The sequence below is a fragment of the Haliotis cracherodii genome, unplaced genomic scaffold (genome assembly GCF_022045235.1).
Source record: "Haliotis cracherodii isolate W230 unplaced genomic scaffold, xgHalCrac1.p SCAF_2, whole genome shotgun sequence".
NCBI classification, from domain to species: Eukaryota; Metazoa; Mollusca; class Gastropoda; order Lepetellida; family Haliotidae; genus Haliotis; species Haliotis cracherodii.
This window is the reverse complement of record NW_027266275.1, coordinates 73,168,523-73,181,045: the sequence shown is the minus strand read 5'-3', so window position 1 is coordinate 73,181,045 and position 12,523 is coordinate 73,168,523. Positions and strand designations below refer to the sequence as shown.

At 44.8% G+C, this 12,523-nt stretch overlaps 1 protein-coding gene across 1 annotated transcript in view; it reads left to right on the top strand.

The window, feature by feature from the left end:
* The window catches only part of LOC139469616 (U3 small nucleolar RNA-associated protein 6 homolog), a 172,842-nt gene extending 160,845 nt beyond the window's left edge, over positions 1-11,997 (top strand). The window contains exons 18-22 of the mRNA XM_071251836.1: positions 523-603; positions 977-1,083; positions 2,114-2,180; positions 10,756-10,828; positions 11,308-11,997. Coding sequence (XP_071107937.1) covers positions 523-603; positions 977-1,083; positions 2,114-2,180; positions 10,756-10,828; positions 11,308-11,465 — 486 coding nt within the window. The 3' untranslated portion in view covers positions 11,466-11,997. The remainder of the gene's footprint in view (positions 1-522; positions 604-976; positions 1,084-2,113; positions 2,181-10,755; positions 10,829-11,307) is intronic.
* The last annotated feature ends 526 nt before the right edge of the window (positions 11,998-12,523 follow it).

Below are 12,523 nucleotides of genomic sequence, written 5' to 3'. Positions count from 1 at the left end.
GTTGATGGTAGAAAATATGTGCCTGGTAGAAAATATGTGCCTGGTACGCATGGTTGTTGTTGTTGTTTAATATGTGATGTAAATATGTTTGTTTGCTGCTGGAGTTATGTGATCGAGCAGGAGATTACTTGTACTGAATACCTGTGAAGATCCACATTGGCATAGGTCTTCACCAACCCATGCTTGCCACAACGGCGACTATGCTTGTCATAAATGGCCACTAACAGGATCAGGATTGTTTAATTGTTGTTTAACGTCGCACTCAGCAATATTCCAGCCATATGACAGCAGTCTGTAAATAATCGAGCCTGGACCAGACAATCCAGTGATTCATAACATGAGCATCGATTTGATTTACGCAATTGAGATACGATGACATGCATCAACCAAGTCACCAAGCCTGACTACCAGATCCCGTCAGTCGCCTCTAACAAGCATGGGTAGCTGAAGACCTATTCCAAGACATTCAATCTGTTGTTGTGAGGGTAGGTGGTTGTTCTGATGATGTTGCTGCTGTTGCAGGTGAGCTGGCCTGTGTGGGAGATGATGCTGCACCATCTGATGAGCACCGGGGAAACAGCCACCCTTGACAAGCTGATGGAGGTGAGCTCAGTCGGTCACAACACACACTGACACCTCATTCCCTCTGTAGTGTAATGTCTGACATCTACCCCTCAGTCCGCCAATCAGGTCATAGTTATGATTTCTTGATGTTACTGAATGTTTCTTTTTAGCAGTCTTTTGTGAAATATTCAGTGGGGCGGTGGGGTAGCCCAGTGGTTAAAGCATTCGGAGACCTGGGTTCAGTTCCCCACATGGGTACTTGAAGCCAATTTCCCCCGCCATGACTCACTCACTCACTCACTCACTCACTCACTCACTCACTCACTCACTCACTCACTCACTCACTCACTCAATCAGTACTTGAGTGGACAAACTGAAGTCCTTTCATACAACTCTGTTGGGTGTTATTCAGGAAGCCATACTGTGCTGTCGAGAAGTCAGCAGACCTGCAAAGGAACTGTATCTGGAATGGGCCTTCTTGTCCCAGGGCATCATACATGCTCGGAAGGTGTATGAGAGGTGAGTGAATGATACTACCAAAAGCATTGAGAGTAGGATCGGAGGCTGGCTAGTCAGGTAGAAGATCGAAGATGGGCTAGTTGGGGAGATCTGAGACAGGCTAGTTGGGGAGATCTGAGACAGGTTAGTTGGGGAGATCTAAGACAGGGTAGATGGAGAGATCTGAGACAGGGTAGTCAGGGAGATCTGAGACAGGCTAGTTGGAGAGATCTAAGACAGGCTAGATGGAGAGATCTGAGACAGGCTAGTCAGGGAGATCTGAAACAGGCTAGTCAGGGAGATCTGAGACAGGCTAGTCAGGGAGATCTGAGACAGGCTAGTCAGGGAGATCTGAGACAACTGAGGCTGGCTTGTCCGGGAGATCTAAGACAGGGTAGTCAGGGAGATCTGAGACAACTGAGGCTGGCTTGTCAGGGAGATCTGAGACAGGCTAGTCAGGGAGATCTGAGACAGGGTAGTCAGGGAGATCTGAGACAACTGAGGCTGGCTTGTCCGGGAGATCTAAGACAGGGTAGTCAGGGAGATCTGAGACAACTGAGGCTGGCTTGTCAGGGAGATCTAAGACAGGCTAGTCAGGGAGATCTGAGACAACTGAGGCTGGCTTGTCCGGGAGATCTGAGGCTGGCTTGTCAGGGAGATCTAAGACAGGGTAGTCAGGGAGATCTGAGACAACTGAGGCTGGCTTGTCAGGGAGATCTAAGACAGGGTAGTCAGGGAGATCTGAGACAACTGAGGCTGGCTTGTCCGGGAGTTCTGAGACTTCCAGTGGGCCTGCCTGGGAGATGTATGATTTTAACATGATTTGTCATGCGCAGTTTAAAGGGTCTCAATTGTTTCTGATGTTCTTGTGCTGAGGCACTGGGCACCATGGCTACATGACTGAACACTTGAAACATTGGGGGACCAATTGAACTTGAAACATTGGACATTGATTGTCAAAACTACTGACTGGCAATGTTCAATTACATCTTATCTCATCGTTGACTCTGTATTTTGGGGTGCTGGTTATAGCTACATGGTCCTGTTTCAGATTGGTTCAGCTCAAACCAGTGTCTCTTGACTTCTTCACAAAGTACATCAACATGGAGAATTCCCAGGTGAGTTGTTGATGCCCCAAGCTTCCCAGCAGTGATTGTGGGTTAGAATAGGTCCCCAGCAACCCGTGGGTCATAAGAAGCAACTTGATGGATCGGGGAGGTCTTGATGAGGAATTTCTTGTCGCTGTAACATTACAACATTACACGCACACAAAACACCACTCGAGTGTCTCAACCAACTGCAACAAAAGAAATGCACAATCATTATTTACTGGCTGTTATCACACAGGTGTGCAGTATTACCTGTCAGGTAATCTATTGTTCTATTGAACGTCCTGTGAGCTGATGTCTCCCCATCACTGCAGCACCGGGGGTGGTGAGGGGGTAATTACGACCCTGAACACTATCACTACCATGGCCAGGAAGTCAGATTCCTGAAATATCTTAATACATGGCACGGCTGTCTGCAGGCGTCTCGAGACGTGTCGTTGGTTTGGTAATGGGTGGATGGCATGTGCAAGTTCATGCCAGGTAATGTTGTGTTGTGGAGGGTTGATTGAGGTGGGGTCCTCCGAGGTTTGCTGGCTCTAATAGACATGCTGAACATGTGTGTTGCAATCAGTACCAGGGCAGTGTCTTGACTGAGTGAGTGTTAAGCAAATTTTAGCATGAATACAACAGCTGAGTGACCACGGTACTAGAAGATGCACAAGGTGGTACAACAGAGTGAGTGAGAGTGAGTGAGTGAGTGAGTGAGTCACGGTTGGGGAACTTGAGGATGCACGAGGTGGTACAACAGAGTGAGTGAGTGACTGAGTCACGGTTGGGGAACTTGAAGATGCACGAGGTGGTACAACAGAGTGAGTGAGAGTGAGTGTCTGAGTCACGGTTGGGGAACTTGAGGATGCATGAGGTGGTACAACAGAGTGAGTGAGTGTGTGAGTCACGGTTGGAGAACTTGAGGATGCACAAGGTGGTACAACAGAGTGAGTGAGAGTGAGTGTCTGAGTCACGGTTGGGGAACTTGAGGATGCATGAGGTGGTACAACAGAGTGAGTGAGTGTGTGAGTCACGGTTGGGGAACTTGAGGATGGACGAGGTGGTACAACAGAGTGAGTGAGTGTGTGAGTCACGGTTGGGGAACTTGAGGATGCACGAGGTGGTACAACAGAGTGAGTGAGTATGTGAGTCACTGTTGGGGAACTTGAGGATGCACGAGGTGGTACAACAGAGTGAGTGAGTGTCTGAGTCACGGTTGGGGAACTTGAAGATGCATGAGGTGGTACAACAGAGTGAGTGAGTGAGAGTGAGTGAGTGAGTGAGTCACGGTTGGGGAACTTGAGGATGCATGAGGTGGTACAACAGAGTGAGTGAGTCACGGTTGGGGAACTTGAGGATGCAGGAGGTGGTACAACAGAGTGAGTGAGTGAGAGTGAGTGAGTGAGTGAGTCACGGTTGGGGAACTTGAGGATGCACGAGGTGGTACAACAGAGTGAGTGAGTGAGAGTGAGTGAGTGAGTGAGTCACGGTTGGGGAACTTGAGGATGCACGAGGTGGTACAACAGAGGGAGTGAGTGAGTGAGTCACGGTTGGGGAACTTGAGGATGCACGAGGTGGTACAACAGAGTGAGTGAGTGAGTCACGGTTGGGGAACTTGAGGATGGACGAGGTGGTACAACAGACTGAGTGAGAGTGAGTGAGTGAGTCACGGTTGGGGAACTTGAAGATGCACGAGGTGGTACAACAGAGTGAGTGAGTGTCTGAGTCACGGTTGGGAAACTTGAGGATGCATGAGGTGGTACAACAGAGTGAGTGAGTGTCTGAGTCACGGTTGGGAAACTTGAGGATGCATGAGGTGGTACAACAGAGTGAGTGAGTGAGTCACGGTTGGGGAACTTGAGGATGGACGAGGTGGTACAACAGACTGAGTGAGAGTGAGTGAGTGAGTCACGGTTGGGGAACTTGAAGATGCACGAGGTGGTACAACAGAGTGAGTGAGTGTCTGAGTCACGGTTGGGGAACTTGAGGATGCATGAGGTGGTACAACAGAGTGAGTGAGTGAGTCACGGTTGGAGAACTTGAGGATGCATGAGGTGGTACAACAGAGTGAGTGAGTGAGTCACGGTTGGGCAACTTGAGTATGCAGGAGGTGGTACAACAGAGTGAGTGAGTGAGTCACGGTTGGGGAACTTGAGGATGGACGAGGTGGTACAACAGAGTGAGTGAGTGAGTCACGGTTGGGAAACTTGAGGATGCAGGAGGTGGTACAACAGAGTGAGTGAGTGAGTGAGTCACGGTTGGGCAACTTGAGGATGCAGGAGGTGGTACAACAGAGTGAGTGAGTGAGTCACGGTTGGAGAACTTGAGGATGCATGAGGTGGTACAACAGAGTGAGTGAGTGAGTCACGGTTGGGCAACTTGAGGATGCAGGAGGTGGTACAACAGAGTGAGTGAGTGAGTCAAGGTTGGGGAACTTGAGGATGGACGAGGTGGTACAACAGAGTGAGTGAGTGAGTCACGGTTGGGAAACTTGAGGATGCAGGAGGTGGTACAACAGAGTGAGTGAGTGAGTGAGTCACGGTTGGGCAACTTGAGGATGCAGGAGGTGGTACAACAGAGTGAGTGAGTGAGTCACGGTTGGAGAACTTGAGGATGCATGAGGTGGTACAACAGAGTGAGTGAGTGAGTCACGGTTGGGCAACTTGAGGATGCAGGAGGTGGTACAACAGAGTGAGTGAGTGAGTCAAGGTTGGGGAACTTGAGGATGGACGAGGTGGTACAACAGAGTGAGTGAGTGAGTCACGGTTGGGAAACTTGAGGATGCAGGAGGTGGTACAACAGAGTGAGTGAGTGAGTGAGTCACGGTTGGGCAACTTGAGGATGCATGAGGTGGTACAACAGAGTGAGTGAGTGTCTGAGTCACGGTTGGAGAACTTGAGGATGCATGAGGTGGTACAACAGAGTGAGTGAGTGAGTGAGTCACGGTTGGAGAACTTGAGGATGCATGAGGTGGTACAACAGAGTGAGTGAGTGAGTGAGTGAGTCACGGTTGGGCAACTTGAGGATGCAGGAGGTGGTACAACAGAGTGAGTGAGTGAGTGAGTCACAGTTGGGCAACTTGAGGATGTATGAGGTGGTACAACAGAGTGAGTGAGTGAGTGAGTCACGGTTGGGCAACTTGAGGATGCATTGTTGTCTTACTGATTGTTTCAGCCTGTGTGATGAAAGTCTGGATTAAGAATAGCTAATGTTGTCAGGATTGATTTGAGTGTAATTTGTAAAAACATCCTCTTGGAATTAAAGTAAAACAAATAACAAACAAAAAGATGCTCAAGATAAATATATATTTTCAATCAACTTCAGCAACTTTCCTATATATTTTACTGTTAAAAAAATGAGCTTAGGTTCATCCATAAAACAAAAATAGATTGGAATATATTTAATTAGTTTTCAGCTAAGATACAAAGTACAAATTGTCTTAAATAAGTACATTTTAGAGCTTGAAAGAGAATTATTTACATTTATACAGTGTTAAAGTTACAGTTAATGTAATCAACTATTAGATTTGAGGAATTAATTCTTGAAAACTAGACACTGATATCAGTACCATTTTCAACAGCTGTCTCAGCATCTTCTGGCTGCATTCAACAGAGTTGTTCACTGAACACTGAGCGACTGAAGCTGCGGAAGATGGTTAAGTACCATGTCAGATAAAACATATAAACCATCACATTGGCCATCAATATATTATTAGTTGTAAGGAAATATTATTAGTTGTAAGGAAAGTAACTCTCTAGATGAGGCTAGTGGGTTGAAGTCTGATGGGCTGTTGGTGTATTGGGGATTAGATGTTGCTATCCTTTCCAAGCCCATGGAGAGACTAAATTGAATTTGACTAATCTCCAGTAGAAGCAGCCATGTTTAGTTAAGAGGCTTTACGGGCTAGGGAAGATTTATGGCCTACTCCCCGCTTGTTGAGTGCCCGGTCATGAAAAGAGGATTGAGAAATCCACCAGCTGTTAATTACCTACTTACTGGGCAGGGAAAGAACCCGGGAGAGGTTTATGAGATACTAAAGCTTGTATCACCAGCTCCTGGTGGGATAAAATACTACCCATGTAAACAAAACTGTTTGTTGACAAATAAATGAAAGTACAAATTTTAACCTGGTGTGACATTTATCAAGGCAATCACTGTCTGAGATTGTTGGACTGATGTCTAGATGTCAGGGAAGTACTATATACATACCTCTCACCGACCATTAAGTGTTGAGTCATGCCCCATTTAAATCTAATTTCCTATACAATACTATTCTCATTTTTTTCTTTATGGTAATTTTGAAATTTTCAGAAATCGTTCTGCAAGTGATGTCTGCTAAGATGTGTATTTTCGTTGTGGGATTCTGTGCAAATCATTTCTTGTACTAGTTGTTAAACCCATGCTCACAGAAATCACTTAGACGGCTTATTTCGTTTAAGGTCATATCAGCTGACAATGGTGCAGGTTCATTCTGTGTTGATTATAGAACAATTTGTGCAGGCTGCATGCTTTCCCATAATGAGAATTGATCACGATTGATTGGCAGCGCGTAATTTGCGTGCTGAGTTGCCGAGCTCTCGATGAGACCGGCACCAAACTCCACTGAATAATCCAACTATAAAAACCTATCTTGGCATAAAAAAGACGTCATTACCAAATTCCTGAAGTAAGGTTGATTAGGAATAAGCACTGCTATGATGGATATTAACGGTCATAAAACGCTTTGATTAGACAACGGAGCCCCGACTGTAAGTTACGGGGCGATGTACGAGAGTTGAGGACACCGGGGTAGTGTGTAATGGATTTCTTAACTCTCCCAGATTGTGTTCCGGCAGGTGCAGAGTGAATATGAACAGAATTAATCCGTCTTGTCATGGGGAAGGCTCAATATGTCTTAAATGTGGATGCGCGGTCAAGTGAGATATGGGAAGATATGGACCTTTCTACGCCAGTGGAAAATGATTTTCAAATCGTCTTCTCCCCAGGGCAAAAATATTCAGTGAATATAAATAGCTGACATGTTGTAAAATGGTTTGATCCTAATAATTTGGTTATTTTGATGAATGGTCCCAGAGATGTTCTGTTCGATCAGTGTTCAGAACGTGATAGAGTCATATATTTACTTTGTGTTTTGAATTATTTCAAAATGTTTCTAATAACCTTTATGTGTTGTTAGAACCAAATTCCCAATCACTGTTTCATGTATTGCACTGAATTATTGTCATCGTTTGGAGGCTTGTGGCTCTGTATAATACACAGGTTACAAATCAGGCGAACTTAAGCAGCGCAAGGTGGTGGAGAGTAGGTGCATGGGTGCATTCTTGACTTTAACAAATGTTACCTGTAGTGTCACCTGAAGCAAATTTGTTCGAAACTTGGCTCTGGATGGGTACCCGGTAGGATGAGATGGTAATGTGACTAACCCTTCAGGTTTAAGGCAGCTTGAGTTGTATACTCCCCATGGAGCTGATAATGAAATTGGCGTGTACACTGATACACTGAATGGGAATGATAATATAGCGCCAAAAGCATACATTTATGGGTGGACTCTTCACATTACATATGCCTGTTATTATCATTATTATCAAACTCGTGTTCTCTCTGGGTTGATGAATCAACTAGAGGTTCAGACACACAGAGCGTTTCATAAACTTGCCGTAAGAGGCTACTAATGGGATCGGGTGGTCAGGCTAGCTGATTTGGTCGATGCATATCATCGTATCCCAATTGCATGGATCGTTGCCCATGTCAATCAATGTCAATCTCCTTTGCTGCGGATGTCTGGTCAAGACTTGATTATTTACAGACCACTGCCATATAGCTAGAATATTGCTGAGTGTGGCGTTAAACAACAAACAAACAAAACAGATGGTTTCACCAGCATCACTTTGGACATTTCACACTATAAGCATCTGTGACTGAGATATGTTTGAAGCAGTGCGGTGATATTGCTACAGTACAGCTTAAAACAGCACATCCCCCTCTCTCACGTACACCTTTCTCTTTATAATGGTTATCAAATAGGCCACTCCCTGTGCTACTGCTTGAAGTGGTAGCACAGCACAGCAAGTCCATTTTATGCATCTTTCACAATCTTGGGTCAGTTTTTGGTTCTATGGTTTACAGTTTCTGTTTGAAGCTATCCTGTTTGGTAGGCAGGTGGAGGAAATAAATGGATAGAGAGTCTGCCTGGAGAGTATAGGTCAGTGGTTCGATCCCCAGTCACATCATACCGAAAGACTTCAAAAGATGACACTTGATACCCTAGCTGGTGTCCCACATTAAGTGCCACCCACCCACCCACACCACTCACACTGTCTCTCTCTCTCTCTCTCTCTCTCTCTCTCTCTCTCTCTCTCTCTCTCTCTCACTCACTCACTCACTCACTCACTCACTCACTCACTCACTCACTCACTCACTCACTCACTCACTCACTCACTCACTCACTCACTCACTCACTCACTCACTCACTCTCACTCACTTGCGCGAGCGACGTATATTAGTGCATGAATGAATGTAACATTTCACCTCACTTTTTAACATGGTTTTGTGTATTGGAATATTCAGGACATTGTACACATGGAGTGCACTTGCTTTGTGTGTTGTACACCCCACAGTGAGGGGAATGCATCAGCAGGGCAGCTCCCTACTCCTGTGCCATCCCAGCAGATGATAATCTGGACAGAAAAAGTGCCACCACCCTTCACTGCAGCAACACACGCAGCCTGTCACCGACACACCGTCTTAGTGTCAGATCAGGTCTTTGCTTAGGGTGTCAGAGAAACAGTGTTCTTTAATGTCGGCACAAGCTCCTTGGAGTTGAATTAATACTGATCTCTGTAACATGCTCAGGTCGGACACCAGGCAAACAGGCGGCTCCTTAGATGGCTTTGCTTCAAGTTCAGCAGGCAGTGACGATCACAGTTCTCGTGCTCGTGGTTGCTGTGATGTTTAACAAGATGTCAGTTGCTCCCTAAACACCACTTGTTGTCCAATCTAGTGCCAGGAGAAGTCTTCCCTGACATAAATTTCATTACAAGTTAACGATGCCCTTGGCTCCACCATGAGCTAATCTGTCACCTCCTCTACCACAGTGTGATATTAGCGAAGGTTTGATTTGTTGGTTGCACGGCCTCATGGGACGTGAGTAACGTCCAGTAGTCAGGTGTCGGCACATTCTCGTAGAGTTTGTTGGAAACACTGCAATCACACTGATGCCAAACTTTACAATTTGTACAAATCAATACCGCCTTTCCAGTCTATTCATTTATCAAGATGGTTTAAAATGGTGTGGGGGTGATTCATTATGACGGATGTTCCGTAATAAAGTTGACACAAAGGAGGCTGAATGCTGTTCATGTCGATGTCACCCAGAGGAGGGGAGCAGGATTTGATGATGTGATAAAGTCAGTGTGTTTTGACAAACATCTCATCATTATTTCTTGCATGTTGGGTTTTAAAATGTTAAATTTAGCAACATCAGAATGACAGTTAACGGAGCTCTGAATTGAAGCCCCCCATGTGTCCCTATCCCACCACTATCACTCGTCGTTATAGGGCTGAAATAATGCTGATGTGACATTAAATTTTAACTCACTCACTCACTCCACCACTATCAGAGATGCACACTCTCTGTTAGGTATACCAGCACTATCAATCATATCTGTTCTATATTCATGTGAGGTGCCATGATTTGTTGTGCAGTGTTCTCCCCTTGGCCATGCCTGAAAGCTTAGATCATGGGTTCGAATCCCGGTTCACCTTGATTATGTTTCTAGGTTGGGCTTCACCAAATTGGTAAACATCCAAGTCTTGCATCACTTCAATCTCATCACACATGAAGCTGAAACGCTGTGGTACAATTGGAATACAGTTCAAAGCGGTGTTAAACCCAACTCACTCACTCACCTACTTTATATACCAGCACTATGAATGATATATCGTTCCTGTTCTGTGATATACCTTCTCTATTTTATGTGATATAACTTCCCTATTCTATATGTGATATATCTTCCCTGTTCAAAATGTGATATATCTTCCCTGTTCTATATGTGATATATCTTCCCTGTCCTATTTGTGATATACCGTCTCTATTTTATATGTGATATATCTTCCCTGTTCTATATGTGATATATCTTCCCTGTCCTATATGTGATATATCCTCCCTGTTCTATATATGATATATCCTCCCTGTTCTATATGTGATATACCCTCTCTATTTTATATGTGATATATCTTCCCTGTTCAAAATGTGTTATATCCTCCCCATTCTATATGTGATATACCCTCTCTATTTTATGTGTGATATATCCTGCCTCTCTGTTTTATATGTGATATAACCTCTCTATTTTATATGTGATATATCTTCCCTGTTCTATATGTGATATCTTCCCTGTCCTATGTGATATATCCTCCCTGTTCTGTATGTGATATACCCTCTCTATTTTATATGTGATATATTTTCCCTGTCCTATATGTGATATATCCTCTCTGTTCTGTATGTGATATACCCTCTCTATTTTATATGTGATATATCTTCCCTGTCCTATATGTGATATATCCTCTCTGTTCTATATGTGATATCTGTCTCCTGCAGCCAAAACCGAAGCTCAAGCACCTGCGGCAAGGGTACGAGGATGCTGTGCAGGAGTTTGGCAAGTTCCAGCCAGGTAGGCTCAGTGTGTGCATCCATGTGTTGCCCACAGGGGGAGCCACAAGGAAACTCCTTGTGATGACCTGCCAGATAGTGTGTGTACCCTAGCAGTGTGTACCACCATCTTAAAGCCTGGTGTCACAATTCAAGGTCTCAGCACCCTTAGGTCTGTGTGTTCAAGACTCAGTTATGTGTAGATTTAACATAGCTGTGATATTGCTGACGTACAGTGTCAAGCTCCATTGTTCGTAATGTAGCCATGGTATCCTTGACCTTCAGATCTGTGGATAGATGACCTCCGCCAAGAGACTACATTGTTTGTAATCTAACCATGGTGTTCTTGACCTTCAGATATGTGGATAGATGACCTCCGCCAAGAGACTACATTGTTTGTAATCTAACCATGGTGTTCTTGACCTTCAGATCTGTGGATAGATGACCTCCGCCAAGAGACTACATTGTTTGTAATCTAGCCATGGTGTTCTTGACCTTCAGATCTGTGGATAGACTACCTCCGCCAAGAGACCAACCACCCAAAAGGCAGTCCCGAGGCTACCATCAACATCCACAGCCGTGCCCTCAAGATGCTTCCTGGGACCCTCAACCTTGACTTTGTCACCAAACACACCCTGCTGCAGACAGGACGCTTGTAGGACCAACAGCAGGATGGTGTTGCATCGAGTTGCAGCAGGTGTTGCTCCTGAGGCTGACATTGTGTACGATGAGGTCACTGTACTCAAGCCGATGAGGTCACTGTACTCAGGGCGATGTAGTCACTATACTGGGGATGATGAGGTCACTATACTGAGGACGATGATGCTCTGTCCCTGTTGAGGCTATCGTATATTGTCAGGGTTACGTACTGCTGTACAGAGGGGCTGTCAGGTTAAAGCTGTTCTCATATCAGAATGACTTGATTTTAATAAAGATTTTCAAGGAAGAACACCATAGCAATCACAACCATGTGTCAATCATTTACTGCATACTTGACCTGTTCTCTCTGTTCTATATCTGACAGGAGGATTTGTGTCACAATGTTTTTCTGCTCTATATTTTAGCAAAGTATCCTTTCTTCATTGAGTGTTCCTGGGGCTGCCGGACAGTGTCTCATACTGCCTGGTGGTTAACATGACAGTTCAACAAAGAAACATCATTGCATTTGATAAAACTATTCTTTTAATAAAACAGTGCTTCATCATATGCAACATGTAACACTTTGTGCTAGATTGACAGCAGGCATCCATGTGAAGACAATATGTAATTTAGATGTGTCTTAGCAACTTGAAACACATCAAATTGAGTTTGTTGGGTGTCAAGCATTCGTACCTTTGTGACTTGATTGAAACTGGATGTCGTAGGACTCTCTCTCTCTCTCTCTCTCTCTCTCTCTCGATCTCTCTCTCTCTTGATCTCTCTCTCTCTTGATCTCTCTCTCTCTCTCTTGATCTCTCTCTTGATCTCTCTCTTGATCTCTTGATAGATCGAATTACCTGTCTCTGCCAGGTAGATGGAATTACCTATTTAGCCAGATAGATGAACTTTCCTATTTAGCCAGGTAGATGAACTTTCCTATTTAGCCAGATAGATGAACTTTCCTATTTAGCCAGGTAGATGGACTTACCTATGAATGCCAGGGAGATGGACTTACCTAAGTCCGCCTGGCAGATGGACCTATGTCTTCATGACAGAAGGTGCTACGAACAACTGTCAG